Genomic DNA, 17,095 nt, shown 5'->3' on the forward strand with positions numbered 1-17,095 from the left:
CATGAAAATTGTGTACAGCCTGCAGACTCCATCCATACCCTTCCCTCTCGGGAGTCTTTCTCTCTGTTGAGGATCAGCTCCCCTTCTTCTTGTGTCCCTACCAGACAAGATGTTTTAAGCTTTACCTGTGTGTTTTGTTATGAAAATACATGTCCCTCCCTAAATACGAAATTTCTTACTAATGAATGAACTTTTACCAAAGATTTCTCAGTTTTTGTCATCCATTTATTCTTTTAGATGTATTTAATAATTACTTGGCCAGATTTTAAAATATTTCATTAGGTTTTGATTAGCTTTCTATGAAGTGTGTACACTCATTTGGAAGGGGTTGGTATGTTTTTGTGTAGGGGTTTGGAATGTCTCCATTTATTTAAGTTTCCTTCACGGCCTTTGGGAGAAATGTTCCTTATGTAGACCCTGTACCTTTCTCCCATCACTGATACTTCACTTTTGTGTTGCGTGGTGACTAATTCTTTCAGATTGTTTCCATTATGTTTGGTAGATTTCTTCTGTGTCCTGTAGAGTTTTGCAGTATGTTTTCCATTAAAATACTGATTAAATGATAAATATTCAGTGCTTACTCTGTAAGACATGATAGAAAATGTGGAGGAGATAAAAAGAAGTTGTGGGCCTCAGAAACTTCTTTCTTCCTGTCCAAAACAGGGTTGTTCACGTCGTTAGCAGCACAAACTGATAAGGCCAGGTAACCTTCTCTAAGAAAGTCCTTTCAAGTGTCATCGTTTCTTTCCGATATTTTTCACATACAGAATATTATCTCATTTTTAATGTTCCGGCTCTAAAAACAGGTAACTGTTTTTGTTCCCTCTGTTCCTTGATGCTAATTACTTTCTGTGTTTCTAGGTGAGCATCTTCTCTCTGAGCATTTATCATAACAGGGAGCCATTAGTACAGTCTGGGTGGTGATTACCTAGAGAAATTAGAACAGAGAATTCCTTATGGCATCCTCATCAGTGGTGGTTAGTTCATTTTTCCTGCTTCGTGCATCTGGTGACCCATGAAAACTCAGCGTTACAAACCTCTGTTCACAGGCCAGGAGGTCCCAGTTAGCCATGTACTGGGTCAGAACACATCAGGAATAGGTGGTACTTCACGTGTAGGCAAGACAGGCTGTATGATTGGTGGGGCCCAGCCCAGTGCAGCCACAGGGCTCCTGTGAGAACATGAGTGAGAGTTTCACACTGGTGACAGCAGAGTAGTCAGCTGCCAGGCGCCTCTGTGGCTCACAGGCTGTGCCCCTGGGGCTGGCTCTGCTGTAACATGGGACACGCAAGGAGGAGCTTCATGGTTCTGAAGTCCTTCAGGTGAGACTTTCTCATCTTTACTTGCATTTCTGGGCTCTGGCTTCTGTTTGAGATTGGACCTCAGATTTCGATTTGTTCTTTTCGGTGATTTGAATTCTTGTAATCATTCAAAAGGAAGGATATGATATTTTTATTTTGTTTAGATTTTGGTAACAGAGCACTGCTCACCTTGATGTTGTTTTTCTAACTTCTTGAATAATCGGCAGTTCTTTGGGGACAATTATAAATGCGTGTCCACTGGGGCTGTCCTTTACAAGACTCCCCTGCCCTGACCCGCGCCCTAGTCTCATCGCATCTCCTTGGCTCTGGTCGGGTCGTGAATCATCCCTGACTCGGTCCTGTGGCCAGGCGAAGGGGATTCTGTGTTTCTGAGCCTCGCTTCTCCCACCTGAAGCGCGGGGCTGACCTACCTGGGTGTGTTTCTCGGAGGAACACTGGAAAATGCTCAGCAAGAGAAGCAGGACCCGGGTTGGAGTGCGCAAATAAATCACCACGTACTGTGCGCGTAAGCATCTTCGAAAGAACTAGTCTAGAAAAAATAATTTATGCTCAAAGGCATGGAAAATAGAGCTGGGTCTTGTGAAAATACCAATCTGAACATTTAAATAAATCAATAGAAAAAGCGATTTTCAAACACGATTGAATTAATGAACAGTGAATTTTTAAAGAGTCTAAGTACATACTTTATTTTCTGTAAAATCAAGGTAGTTGTCACCAGTATCAGAAACAATACCACCAGCAAATGTAGACTTCTAGGGTCCAGTTAATATGAAAGAAGTAGACACCCTGTGGCTTGCGAGATTATAGTAGATTGTATTGGTGTCATCACATCCACCAAGCCTGAACTGGGGACGGAAATTTCCTAAAGAATTGGAAGTTCTATTTTTCCAGTCTCTCACCAATACAGCCCCAGTTCATTTGACGTTTGCAACTTGTGTAACAAGCAAAAAGGGAAGAGAGAGTTCTGATCCTCATGCTCAGAGACCACCTCTCTTTTGATATTCAGTGGTCTATGTCCACATATAGCTACGTAAATTTCATGTAGATCAGGGGTTTGGGAAAGAAGAGAGGCATCTGAAGATAATTAGCTGAGAAAAAGAGAAAAGTCATGTTGTATGTGCCTTGAGGGAATTTATGTTGGACACCTCATAACATAAATATTATAAATACTCATAACAGAAAAGGGGAAATACTAAAGATTTTTCTATCTGTAAGAGTTAGTGCCGATTCTGTTTGATCATCAGAGTCTATACCATCTGGTTATTAATTATTCCTCTGCAGTATCAGGTCTCGGCAACTGTAAAATGTTAATACTCTGGCAAATATTTTTTGAGTTTATAGGGTCTCCCTATCTTTTTACCCAAGATTTACACACACCTCAGCGTTGCTACTGATGTCTGTCCCATTTATTCGTGTGTTACTGAGTTGGTCTCTCAGATGGCGATCTAGGGTTCTATAACATTCAATTTCCCCAGTGAAATTGGGTTTATCTCTTCAGTTAAACTGTGTTCTGTGTTTCCTGCTTCAGGCAGTTCTGATCTAATTTAACCCCCTCCTTTCTTCTTTGTTTGCCTTAGGAAAATCAGTCAGTCAGTCTTCCCCACATGCTTTATTTCCCAACTTTTCTGTATTCTCTTTATGAGGCAGCAAAATGAACTCTAATCATAGCTGAGAAATGAGAAATGTTATTAGAAGCCATTAACACACCATAGAAGATGTGACCTCTATTCCCAAAGAGTGTAGGTTGAGGAAACAGATCTAACATGCAGAAACAGTTCAGTATAATTAAATGTTAAAGCGTGTGCAGTAGGTTTTAGAAAAGGACAAGATTAGTGGAGGTAGAAGGGTGAGTGCAGATCTGGGGACACAGATTTGGGGCTTGCCCAGTAACAGGTTGGGTAGGAAAGGAGAAGCCAATGCAGTACGCAGAAGGGCCATTGCAGGAAGGTTGACCCAGCTAGCAGCTCACCCATCCTGAGTACCAGTTCTTCTGTAACTTATTATTTTGATATAGTTTCCAACTTAGGAAAAATCGCAAGACTAGTATAAGAACTTCCACAGACATTTTTCTGATGATTTTTTTTTCACCCTAGATTAGTTTCGCTTGTTCTAGAACTTCATGTAAATGGGATCATGCAGTATGTGTTCTTGTTCCTGGATTCTTTCACTGCACTCTTTTACGTCCAGACTCTTCTTTTAGCAAAATGGCTTTGTGTTTCAGCTGTCCTGTTGCAGCATTGTTAGTCATTCCTAATTGTGATGAGTAGTATACCACTGACTGAATATGCCACAATTTGCTCACCCACTTCCCTGTTGATGGACATGAAATATGGTTTATTTTCTGTTTTGGGCTGTTATAAGTAAAGCTGTTATAGAATTATTGTGAAAGTCTCTTCTCTTCTTATGGACATATGTTTTCATTTTTCTTGGCTAAATACCTAGAACTGGAATTGTTGGGTCTTATTGTAGGTTTATGTATTAAAATTTCTTTTTTATGTATAAGAACATTTTATGTGTAAAACATTGCTAATTTTTTTTTTTAACAATGGTTGCACCATTTACACTCCCATCATCAATGTATGAGTTCTGGTTGTCCCATATTCTGACCAATGTTTGATGTGATTCGTCTTTTATTTTAGTTGATCTCCTGTGTGGTGGTAGTGGTACCTCATGGTGGTTTTGATTTTCATTTTCTGAAGGCCAGTTATGTTAAGCACTTTTTCATGTGCTTATTAGTCATTTGCATACCTTCTTTTTGAAGTATCTCTTAATTATTTTGCCTTTGTAAAAAAATGAGTTGTTTATCTCTTTATTTCTGAATTGTAGAGGTTCTTTGTGTATTGTGGCTGCCAGTCCTTTGTCAGATAGATTGGGAAATATTTTTAGCTAGTCTGTAGCTTACTTATTCATTTTCTTAATGATATCTTTTAATGAGCAGAAGTGTCTCATTTTGATGAAATCTAATTTATCACTTGTAAAATTTTATGGTCATTGTTTTCTTTTTTCTATATTAAAAGCTTGTTGTACTCCAGGTTACAGAAATAGTCTTTATTCCAGTTGTATTATAGTTTTAGTGTTTACATTTTAGGTCTATGATCCATCCCTAATTAATTTTTGTATAAAGTATGAGGTAAGAGTTGAGGTTCATTTTAGTTTCCCATGTGGATAGTAAGTTTTTTTTTGCACCATTTGTGAAAAGACTTTGTTTTCTTATTGCATTATTTTGATATCTTTGTCAAAAGTCAGTTGCTTGTAACAGTGTTGGTTTCTTTCTGAATGCCTTTATTCTATTCTGTTGCTCTATTCGTGGGTCTTTATAGCAAGTGCCATACTGTCTTGATCACTGTAGCTCTACAGTAAGCTGTGAACAACTTTTTCCTTCTTTTCAAGATTGTGTGGCTGTTTTAGGTCCTTATTATTTCCGTATGAATTTTAGAATCATTTCGTCAAGTTTAATTATGTATTTATTAATTCTGATTATTTATAGATTACTTATTTAAATGCCTGCTGGGATTATGATTGAGATTACATTAAATCTATAGGTTAATATGGGTAAGTGGATATCTTAATAGTATTGAACCTTGCAGTTCATGAACATGGTACATCTCTACTTTCTGCTTAGCCGTATACTGGCTCTTTAGATAGAATATTTTGTTGAGATAATGCTTATAAGGTGTTTAGCACACTTAGCCGGGTATATGTAATAAGATACCCTGTAATGTTAATGTTTATTATTAGCTCTATTCCTCTTCACAAAGGCTTATAAAGTCCTTTCTATTTGTGTCCTTATTTTCCTCAGCGTGGAGCTTGACCGTGGTTCCACAGCTACTGAGTGGCTGGGCAGGGTTTAATGAGGTCTTTGCAACTCTCCAGGCTTTAAGTGCCTGTCACTGGAAGCTAAAGGCAGTGAGCCTCGAATGGCATTTCTGCATTTTGGGGGAGGTCTTATGTATTGGTAGGTTAAGGTTAGGATTTTTTCTGAATGGTTTAAGAAACACAGGACTTCACTAAGGGTACGTTTGCTCACAGCCAAGGAATCCAGGTTCCTCTTGACTTAATTATAATGCAGGTTGGGAACAGGCAATAGTGAGTGTGGGACTCACAAATGGAGAAATTGCCAAACATTTTGGGGAGCTGTAAATGATTCCCCAGCATATTTTGCCTGCTCATTTATAGATTTTTCTCTATTGGCCGTAATATGAAAGCACAATTTCATGAGAATTTAAACCCACATTGTGAACTCTCAGCATTTAAACTAATAGGTGATTGTTTTCCCTTTTTTGTGTGCTTTCATGTATTACAACATGGACTCAACTCAGAGCAAGGTTTGAATCGTGTCTTTGCCACTTATCAGCAGTACGACATTGGACAAGGTGCTGTCCACCTCTGTGTGTCCAGTTTTCTCCCCCATGGGTCCAGAAAACTCGCATGCCTAATGAATAGTGTTATCTAAGGTGTTCTTCTCAGTCTTTGCAGCTGCTATACAAAGTGCTTCCCACCATGCCTGGTGTACAGTAAGTACTGAAAACTAGGACCTGTTTAAGTACACGTTCACACATACATTCTGTGTGCCAGTGGTTTAAATGTGGAAAGAGCTTTACCTTTTTTAAAAATCTTGTAGAAATAGTGGTTACAGAAGGTTGGTGGAAAGGGCTCTGACCTTTTAAGACACTGCAGATGTCATAGTAGTTGTTCTAAGGGGGCATATCTGGTAATGACAGAATAACAGCAGCCCCTGCTTCCTGCCGAGATTCGTGCTCATTAGCTCAGACAGTTGCTGTTGAGATGTTATTGGCTGTTGTACTTTGGGGCCCGATTTTTGCCGTGTCCTCAGGACAAGCCACTTGGACAATGAAATGCCGGTTTTCTGGCCGGCACCGTCCAGCTGCCAGCACGCATGCCCGCCTGGGCTGTGGCCAGTCGGAGGCCTGTTGCTTTTGCACATGGCTGTGCAGTAATACGGAGCCACATCTGGTCCACCCAGATTGTCATTACTGCGCCCCCTCGGAGCCCTCCCTCTTCCCGCGGCACCAGAGCGCTGTTGCTGGGGAGGGTCAGTGTCGTTTGGCATTCACTCCTGCACCGACTGGGAGGAGTGAAGCTTCACAGTTCCTGCTAATTACTCGGCAGCCTCTGTCCTTGGAATAAAAGCGAACCTGGGCAATGGCTGTGTGTAGCCGAGGCTGAGAGCGCCCTCCTGCAGGGCCCCAAGCGCTCGCTCTCTAATGGGGGCTGTCACTTACAGTGCCTTGTGTCACAGAACAGGCCGCTGGCTCCGGCTGGTGGAGCCCTGGTTTGAATCTTCTGGCTACACTTAAGTGAGAACACCATATAAAATTTCTAGAATAGGGCTTTGGCTGCCACAGCAGCTTAGCTTTGGTTTTACTTTGTCCTGTGAAATAACCAACCTAGGGTCAAAACACATTCGCTCTTCTCTATCCTTCTTCCATCTGCGTTGCCCCGTGACTTACATCTTACCTTTGTTCAGGTGTCTCTCTCTGAGGAGGTCTTTGATATGAGCGAAGGTGCCATTGGTCGCTTTTCGGGAGGTGTGCACATGGTTGTGTGAAGTGTAGCTGCACGGAAGGTGCCCCATCACAAGAGCCTTGAAAGGCGGGTGTGCCTGGGCTGTCCTGGGTCCTTCGTGGAGAGGTTGCTCTTAGCTGCGCGCTGGTCAGAATGGGGGGCGGCAGGGCCTCTGCTCTCAAGCTCTTGGTGAGCATGTGCGAGTAGTCTGACTCACTTATAAGCCTGTGCAGCGATGTTTCCTTTATGTGCGCCCATACTGACCTGCTCCCAAACCCCTTCTTTTTCCCACATCTCTCTCCTTGCTCCCTCACATTCAGTGTCCTTCCTGGGCTATTTCCTGGGGTCTGCTTTCTTAGGTTCCCCAGTTTTGGCTTTCCACTTTTCACTGCTGTTAGCTTAACACATCGGCAGAAACTTTGCCTCCTTAGCTGCTCTCTACCAGTGACAGAGTGGGTGGGAGTCCAGGTTCCTGCCGTCCTCTCCCCGACTCGCCTTTGGGATCACTTTTCCAGAGCTCCCCCTCATTTCTCTGTCTCTGGGGTGCAGGTGTGTGGCCCTGCCCTCAAGCTAGACACCGGTTAGCTCTGGCAATGTCCCCCTCCGTCAGTGACTCTGGGCCTTGCAGATGAGCCATCCTTTATGGAGCGGCAAACCTGAAGAGGCACAGCTTGTCCTGCATTGGTTATAGTAATTGAAAACTATTAAATCTTTTCAGGACATATTGAAAATGGATATGCGAAGCTCATTGTGATCCATTTAAAAAATAACACAGAACACCTTCCTCTTGTTGGAAAAGTTGGCCTCTCCTGGAGAACTGATGTTTTTGATGGCTGTATAAAGGTAACTTGCTGTTTTCTTTTCTTAAAGTAATCTGGTTTCTGTAGAATAAAAATGTCTGTTGATGCACGTGTGTGATGCAGCTTTTAAAGTCCTGGATTTCCTGTGCTGGCGTCTGGAGGGGTCTGTGTGTCCGTAGCCATCGGCAGTCAGGTGATTCGTCCATCGGATGCTTCCTGAGGACCTCCTGTTTTCCGTGGAGAGTGGCGGAGGCAGGGGCGTGCAGCAGCGGGCTGGGCAGCATTGGTGGCACTGACACTGCACACCTCAGGGCCCCTACGTCTGTTCATTTTGTGGCTTGGACCAGGCAAAGAAGCATTTGCTCAAAATATCTTAATTACTTACCCACCAATTTAAAACTTATTGCAGTTATGACTTCCAGGACACAGTTATTTCCTTGAACAGTTAAATCAGTTTATACCCCTATCAAAAATTAGCCTGTGGATGGGAGAGTTGGTTTAGTGGTTGGGAATTGGTGCAGGGGTGGGGGTAGAGGAAGAGGGAGAGGACGGGGGATGTTGTGACATGGTTTCATTTTCTTCTGCGATTTTGTGCTCACGGCTGCCCCTGGTTCGGTTACTCCCCAGCTTTATTTTGTGGAATGAATAGGATCTTCATATTCAGGGGGACCCATGTCCTGTGAACGCAGGACCCTCAGTGACGTGGCTTTTCTTTGCCACACGGGTCTGCACCCCTGTCAGAACCATCAGTCATGAGGACTGAGGCCACGGACAGTGAGACCACTGAGCGTTAGAAGGACTTAGCCATCACCAAGGACACTTGACGCTTGAATAGCGCTGAATCCCGCGCAGCTGGAAATCCACGTGGGCCTTGAGACCCCCCAAACCTAATTCCTCCTAGCTTGCTGGTGGTGGGGAGCCTGATGGATCACATGGCGGTCAGTTCCCGTGTATCCTGTATGTTGCACGTGTCTTAGCCTGCGTTCTTACAATAAAGTCAGCTAGACAGGAGAAAACGTTACGAAGGACATCTGAAGGAAAGGGCATCGACAGTGTTTATTGGAGACAACCCACGTGCAGGAGGACGTGTGTGGTCCCAGCCCGGCTCTTCAGGTCAGCTGTGTCACCTCTCCGGCCACGTGCTGGCTGGTATAATGAGATATTTTGTTCTGTTTGCGTGTAAGCAAATATTTAAATTTGGTAAAGATTATGTTTGTTGCACATAAAAGAATGTTCAAGACCACAGACCTGACCTTTCAAAAATGGATTTAGATGGGTCTTACAAAAATATGCGCTGAAATGGAACATTGAAATAAAAATAGACTGTGAGGGTCAGCATAATTAAAAAAATCATTGTTCTGTCTTTTCTGGTAGTTGAGAGCAGGATGAGAGCTGTTCCTTAGTTCTCAAAGGGAAATGTAGTAATTATACCCAGAAACAAAGCTTCATTCTGGCTCCAATCATTAAAAACACAGTCCCCGGTGGGCGGATATGTAGGGCAGACTGAGCCACAGAATGGGCCAATGCTCAGTGGCGTTTAGCAGCAAAACGCAGTGACCGATTTCTTCCAGCAGCTCTCAGAGACGGTAGCTGAGGGCAGGGCCTCACCACGCACTCCAGAGTGGTTCTGTATGGTGCTGAACCAGTGTGACTCACGCCTGCAGGCTTCTACCAGAACGGCTGGATCTAAACCCAGGATTTCGAGCCATGAAACACGGGAATGGAGTGCGTGTCACCTGGACAGTGTTCTCTAGAAACCCTTCTCTCAGGTGGGCTTTGGGTGGAGGTGAGAGTCGCTGCGGAGTGCACGCCCTCTCCCTGGGCCCTGGCCGGTTTGCATTGTGCTGCTGGTACTTTTGGGTTCAGTATTAAGACTGAAATGTCTTTCGAGTTCCCAGAGAGTAGAAGTCAGGCCGGGGTGCCATGTGCCATGTCCCTAATCATTGCCCTGCAGTCAGGAGTTTACCTAGACCCCCCCCACACCTGCATGGAAACTAAACTGTACTAAGAATCAGTTTCAAGGAGTTAAAAACTCTTTATAAGCAAGGGCACGTGATAGAACAAGCTTCCTAGGAACATATAATTATTAAAAACCAACCAACAAAGAACCCTGCTTCTCCTGGAAATTGTAGTCTCCTAGTGACTGTCTCACTTATCAGAGCCCAGATCAGTGAGAAAGCGCGTCATCCAAACCTGTGATTCTGGTCACAAGCACGGACGGCGAGGGAGTGACGTGTGTGATGATGACAGATGGATGGCTGCCTGCCTGCTGCATCCCATTGTCTGAAGTGATCCGGGGTCAAGAAGGCGTCTCTGAGCTCCCCCTGGCTTACTGTGCCCAGGACAGTCTTCGTCAGACGGTGGGGCCCCCCAGCCAACGCTCCCTGGCACGGAGGTCATTCAAGTAGGATGTAGCTGTCCAGTCAGCGCCTGGAGTCTTAACTTCAACAGCTCCTAATTTTCTATGGGAGATGATTCAACATAAAAAGTCACATGATAAGCAAATCCTTTTTTTCCTGTTTTCCTTAAGCCTGATTATGATATCAGATACACGTAGAAATGCTTACAGGCTGATGTGTTAGTAGTTAGGACAGGTGCCCTGTGACTGGTTACCGCACCGTTTCACTATTGTTTGGAACAGCCACGCTCCCTTCAGTCTTCAGTTTAATTCAAAATAAAATGCTCTCCTGGTCTGTCTGCTCTCAGTTCCTATCAGAAGTGCTGATTGGTGGAGATTCTTCTGTTAGGCTCCTATATGGAGCTTGGCCTCAGTTTTAATTTAAGCTGGGTGTTTCAGTACGTCCAACTCCGGTTCACTTTCTGCTACATGAGGTGAGTTCAGCAGAACCGCCGATGGGTGTGTCACAGGGTCAGCTTGTTGCTGTGGTGATGCCCCTCCCCCCAGAAGAAAGCTGCTTTGGCCAATTTGCCGATGAGTTCTGTCATGGAATGGGTTATAACAGGCGATGGTGCCTGTACAATCCACACCTTTAAAGGAATATGGTGTTCCCGTGGGTGCCAGCGCTGTGTTCTTCCCAGACACCGAGTTTTGAATCTGGCAGAGTCCACTGCTGAGTGGGGTGCAGGTGAGAAAAACTGACTTACTCCTCCAGGGACAAGAGTTCTGCTTCCTGCTTCGGGGTGTGCGTTCTAGAAGGTCTGGCCCAGGGAGACTGATGTAGGAAAGCATATTGGAAACAGCTCTCTCGAGGACAAGGATGGAGAGAATGAGTGGTGGAAGGTTTGTGGGCAGTTGTAAAGCACACACCTCTGCCTTACCTCCACTGTCCTCCAAGGACAGAAGTGATTTGCTATGAAAAAGGAACCACACGGAAAAGGAGACAGCTCAGGATGAGGAAGAAGGAGCGCTGTCTGGAAGAAAGGAGGACATGGCCTCTGCCTTGTGACACGGGATTGGGTGCCTGCTGAGGCTGGAGGCAGGTTGGATAAGCCCCGGAGGGGTCATCTACCCACCCCGATGCATTGTGCTTCAGGTGCCAGCTCCCAGGCTGCCACTCCCGGGTGTGACATGGAGAGAGGGAGGGATGGCAGGAGGGGAGCTGGGCAGGCCAGGCAGCTCATGCAGGGCCTAAGCACCATGGTAACAGACTAGGATTTGGGTTTCAGTGTCTGTGGGAGGTTATTAAAGGGTTTCGTGTGCCTTGCTGTTTTCTAGGCTGGGAAGGAAGTGGGTGGTGCTAGACTTTAGAACTGGGGGGCTTTTGGAGACGGTCAGCTCACACCTCTATCGGGCAGCTGAGGGGGCTGAAAGCGGAGACACTAAGTCATTTGCTGCAGGGTGTGAGGCTAATGAGTATATCCATCCTGGTCTAGGAGTGTGTGCCCCTTGGCGAATCCTTCTTGGTTCCTTCCTCTCTACCTTCCTCTGAAATGTTCGGCCCCCATGGGTGAGACTCCTTGGTCCTGATTCTGAACACCATCTCTGTCCATTATACCAGTGTTAAGTGAAGAGTGAGGGGGTAGAGAAAGGCTTGGCTTCTCGTCACCTGCTGTGTTATCTGGGAGTCCTCCTGGCCACACAACTGCCTCCCTCAAATGGCCCTTCTGAGAGCTGCCGCTTCCAGAAGGGCTCCGGCCGCCTGAGCAGTGACAGAGACATCTCCCAGCTCGCAGGATCGGCTTCCAGTCTCTGTTCTCAGCCCCGAGGCTGCGGTGTGGAGGGGCCCTTCTCCTCCATCTGTGAGCTGTGGTCCTGTTGTACAGGAAGCAGAGGGCGCGATGCAGAGGGCTGTCGTGGGGCTGCCCTGCTCTGCTCCAGGGCCTGGCGCGGCATCAGCAGTGAGGCCCAGGCCCCCGGGCCATCCCCACCTGACGTGGGAGGAGGAGCTTTCTGCTCCTATGTGTGCTGTCTGATGTCGGGGGTTAGGGAAGGTTCACGGGACTGGTCTTCACTCTGGTCTCCTCTGGATCTGGAACCAGGTCACATCCACCACTTAGTAAACGTCCCATGTTTTTCAACTTTTGGAATGTTTGTGTTCCTTAAATTTCTCTAAGATACACATTTTTTGACTCAAGACCTTTTGACCTGGTCATATGCAGGTCCAAATGGTCAGTACTTTCATCCACATTTAGTAGTGTATAGACCTCTGAATGTACGTTCATACCGCTATCTATAGTATTTCTCGATATCTATAATTATGCTGATGTCTATGCTCAGTTTATGCTGGTCTGTAAGAGAAAGTGTTGTGAAACACTAATATTGGGCACAAGTCACGGCGAATAATAAGCCATATCTGAAAAAGTGTTAGTAGATTTTAGCCTTGTTGTTACCGCCTAGTTTCTTGAGAACTAAATAAAATAGTATAAGTAACCTGCTTGGATTCATGTCTGATACGTAGAACGTGTTAGAAGACACAGCTCACATTGTGCACTCGTGTTCATAGCAGTGCTATTCCACAACAGCCAAAAGGTGGGAGCAACCCAGGTGTCCATCAGCGGATGGGTAGATACACACAATGTAGCCTCTCCACACAATGGAATATTTTTCAGCCTTTAAAAGGAAGAATATTTTGACACTTGCTACAACATGGATGAACCCTGAGGACATTATGTTAAGTGACATAAGCCAGGCACAGAATTACAAATACTGTAGGGTTCCACTTATGAGGTACCTGAAGTCCTCAATTTCACAGAGACAGGAAGTAAAAGGGTGGTTGTCAGGGGCTGGAGGAGGGGGTGGGGTATTGTTATTTACTGGGTCAAGAGTTGCAGTTTTGCAAGATGAAAAGACTTCTGAAATGGACGGTGGTGATGGTCACACAACCATGTGAAAGCACTTAATGCCACTGAGCTGGACACTTGGAAATGGTTAAGATGGTACATTGTATGTCATGTATTTTACCATAATCAAAAGTAAAATTTAAAATATAGCTCATTAATAACATTAATGACTATCAGTGTCTCCCATCTGTCTCTTCCCTGAGTCCAGTCCCCATGCAGTGATGTCTGCCCACCTGCATTTTAGATTCAGCATGTCTGAACCTGACCCCTTTCTTCTCCCCAAATCCTCCTCTTCTGGGAGAGAGGAGGAGATAGACCCCCAACTCCCTTCCTCTCACCTCCAGATACCAGCTTCTGCTCAGTTTGTCTTGCAAATGGTTCTTCCATCTCTTCTTTCCTGTGAGTTACTAGCGCTGATAATTGACATCTCTTCACTAGTATGACAATAACCAGTTAGCCATGCCACTGTTCTCCCTGCTCCCACCCGTGGTATTGCGGTCATTCCTTTACCCAACATGCCTTTATTGGTACCGGCTACTGCAAGCGAGTGGCAGAGGAGCCGTGATGGACAGAGCTGTCCTGACCGGTCCTCACAACTCACCCTCCCTGCCCAGCCGCACTGAGTCATTTCTAGCAAATGTGCCATGTTCTCTCACGCTCTTTGCATATGCTGTTTCCTCTTGCTGTTTTATTCTTTTTCCCTCTCACTTAACTCTTATCATCCTCATGACAGGCTTCGCTTGTACATTTCTCGATTTATTAACTAGACCTGAAAGTCAGGTCTAAGTGGACATTTTATCCTTACACTTATATTTGTGCTTGTTTTGTAGAGTTGTTCTATCATGGACATGACTCTTTTGGATGAATATGGGCAACCCTTTTGGTGTTTCAGTTCCCCGGTTTGCCTGAGGTCTTCTCCCAGGCCTTCGGATGGTCCTCATTTCTGGGGACAGACGTACCATGTCGACTACGTGGACGCGGCCGGAAGACTGCACATGGAGCTGGTATGGATTCCAGAGACAGAAGAGCACTTTATTGTCAGCCTGGTCCTTTACCTCCGTGTGGCAAAAATCAACCACTGGTTTGGGACCCAGTACTAAACATTAGCAGAGCTGGCAAATTATGTTGCTGTTTATTGGTTTATTTTGGACTAACCAGTTCTGTTCTTGGTGTTGGAAGTTAAAATAAAGCAGTAGTCCATTTGATGCCTTCTTATTTCACATTAGAAATGATGATTCCTGGATCATTTTAAAGTTAATGTTTAGAGGATTAAGGTAAATTTTAAATACATGAAAATAACACATTCCGATGAAAAGTTATATAAAATAAAAAGGGAAAAGATATTTACTTCTCTTCTGCCCTGACAATTAAAAAACCAAGGTATTCTACTTAAGCATGCAATCACTGTATATGTGAATGTGTGTGTGTGTGTATGTGTATGTGTGTAGTGTAGACACGTTTTATTTTCTTTATTGGTTAGAACCTCAAATGAGAATATATTTAAATACAACTTCATGGTATTTACTAGTATTTAATAAAACAAAGCAAAACAAATAGCTTATTGCACCAGGAAAGTTGTATCTGAAATCATCAGGAGAAGCGTGATAGAAATGCGGTTAAGACACCCAATCCAGTAAGTGAGGACAGATAGATGAGTGAGCGTGATTGCTTCCTCTGCAGAAATGTTTTCAGAGAATTGACAGATGCTTGCGGTTCACACAGAGGTAACATATCCTGTATCTAAGCATATGCTTTTTAGGGATTTGGTTCTAAATTTGTTTTTGATTATACTGATTCTTTTTTGATTGTATTTTATCTTCCGCTTATAGTTATTCTCAGAAGTGATTTTTGAAATGCCATATTACTCCCACTGGGGCACCCATACTTAGACGTCCCTCTTCTTTATTTCTCATTCTTCTCCCAGCGAATGATCTGATCAGTTTTCTGTTTTCAGGTGTGTATGGTATGAGTGTAGAATAAAGAGCTTGAAGACAGCAGTCAAAGATTTGGGACAGATGTTAGGTCCTTGGCCAAAGAAATGTTGAAAAGATTCCTGCTGCTGGCACCCTCCCGACTTCCTAGGCCTGGGGCAGAGCCCTTGGGAAGGAGAGCACAGGTGATCATAATGCATTATTTTCATTGGGTCACCATAGAGGGGGTGTAGAGCACCTGGCTCACCTGGGTGAGAGTCAGAAGACGGAGAGGCAGTGGCTTGAGCAGTGAGCCACGATGGAAGAGGACAAAATTCAGGAGGCGCTTGGCAGAAGCCACTTGTCACCTGCAGGACTTAATTGGTAAGCGACCACAAAACAATGTGTGGTGACTCCTTGAACTCAATGGGTTAACTTGTGGGGGAATAGATGGCCTGAAAATATCGGAAGCAAGGTAGAGCCAGAGAAAGAGTGCTAGTCTCTTTCCCCCCAGTTTAATGATATTTGGATGGAATGGGAAGCCTCGTACTTCCAGGATGGCGATACATGGGGAAACTCCTGGGGCAGGTCTCAGTGTCACAACACTTGTCCATACTGAATTCATTGTGTGCCTAGCATCTGCCTTCCCGCCGGGCTGGGAGTCATGTGAGCAGGTGTGTGATGTCTTGTTTACTGTTCTGTTTCCTGCACCTAACAGGATGCCAGGCTCATAATCCATACACAGTCGCCATTTCGGAATCAGTGCTGCTATAAGGAATATTCCAGCTGCTGTGGGAGGATGAAGGAGGTGGGATAATTCTGACTTGGTGCCTGTGGGAGCCCCTTCATAGCTGAGTTGACTCTGAAGGAAAGGGTGTTGGGCAGTGCCGGGGGAAGGCTGAGTGAAGCAGAGGAAGGGCATTCATAGTCCTGGCATTTGTCTTTTCCCAGAGCTGGAAGACACACTCTGCCTCCACTTGCCCTTTCAAGGTCTGAGATAATGTCCAACCTTTAAAAGCTGTTTCTTCTCATATTTGCTTCCATATTTTAAATGGAAATGTGGCTGTTTCTGGACTTACCAATGTTAGACATCTGTTGACTTACGGTAGATAAGCTCTATTACACCAGCCACCTTCCCTCTTGCATCATACCAAATAATTACTACAATTTTAGATAAGTTGTCATGATTTGCTGTAACTGTGATGCTGTTCCCTGCAGGGTCACATAGAGTACTGTGATGCTTCTTTCTTTTACAACGTTTTATTTTTCTTGGATGAGTAATTGTCTTTCCTTTTTACTTGCATGGTTTTCAAAGAACCTGAAATTGTCCTTAAAGTTCTGTTCAATCTTTCATATGTTGGTTAATATTTTTTCCCCTAAATGCTTAAACAAACTAAATCATGTATGAATTCTACTTTTTGTCCCTCCCAGACTATTTAATTCCCAGAGTTCTGCCTCTGTTTGCTTTACTATAAGCATCTTCTCTGTAGCCCTGGTGAACAGTTGTTACCCTGGGGACTTTGCTATTTGAATCATCCGTCTTCTGGAATCTGATCTCCCTCTTTCTCAATTTATATCCTTTTTGTTCAGTGGCACACCTCCTGTAGCGTGTAAGATAAGTGAGGGGGGATGATACATTTTGGATCCATGAATTTCTGGAAATGTCTGATGGATAGTTTAATTAGGTATAAATCGTAGGATGAAGATAGTTTCTCTTAGAACTTTGAAGACTTTTTTTCTTATATTTATCCCGCTGTTGTGGATGTGTATAATGCCAGTTTGGTGGTTCTTTGGCATATGATCTGGTCTGTTTCTGTTCTCTTTCTGGAAGCTTTTTGAATTACTATTCTTTCTTGATATTTGGAAAATGATGTTCATTGAAGTAGGTCTTTTTCGTTTGTCATGGGTCATTTTAATCTACAAACTTGAGTACTTCAGTTTTGGATTAAAAAATCTGTCAGTATTTTCTGTGTCTTTTCTGTAACTTTTATTAATCAACTGTCATTCCTTCTGGATTGGTCATCTTAAGTGTCTTATCTCTTCTGTCTTCCATCTTTTAGCCTTTTGTTCAGCTTTCTGGAATATTGCCTCAATTTTGTGTTTCAACCCTTGCATTGAATTTTATTTATTTTGATGATCAGGGTTTTTACTTTATTAGAACTCTTTTTATGTTTCTAGTTTCTTATAACACATTCGGAACCTATTTGAGAAATGCAATATTTTCTCGAAAGTCATGTTTGGTAAACTTTTAAGGGCCTGATAATAGTTCCAGCTTCGTGAGACATACAGTGTCCTT

At 44.1% G+C, this 17,095-nt stretch overlaps 1 protein-coding gene across 6 annotated transcripts in view; it reads left to right on the top strand.

Annotated features, from left to right (window-relative positions):
* Positions 1 to 14,247, top strand: part of FBXO15 (F-box protein 15) — a 93,840-nt gene extending 79,593 nt beyond the window's left edge. For all 6 annotated transcript variants that reach the window (XM_081078968.1, XM_081078971.1, XM_081078969.1 and 3 more), the window contains 2 exons: positions 7,567 to 7,691; positions 13,720 to 14,247. In XM_081078968.1, the coding sequence (XP_080935094.1) occupies positions 7,567 to 7,691; positions 13,720 to 13,989 (395 nt within the window). In that variant the 3' untranslated portion in view covers positions 13,990 to 14,247. The remainder of the gene's footprint in view (positions 1 to 7,566; positions 7,692 to 13,719) is intronic.
* Positions 14,248 to 17,095: the final 2,848 nt, after the last annotated feature.

Source organism: Rhinolophus hipposideros, assembly GCF_964194185.1.
Source record: "Rhinolophus hipposideros genome assembly, chromosome: 17".
NCBI lineage: Eukaryota > Metazoa > Chordata > Mammalia > Chiroptera > Rhinolophidae > Rhinolophus > Rhinolophus hipposideros.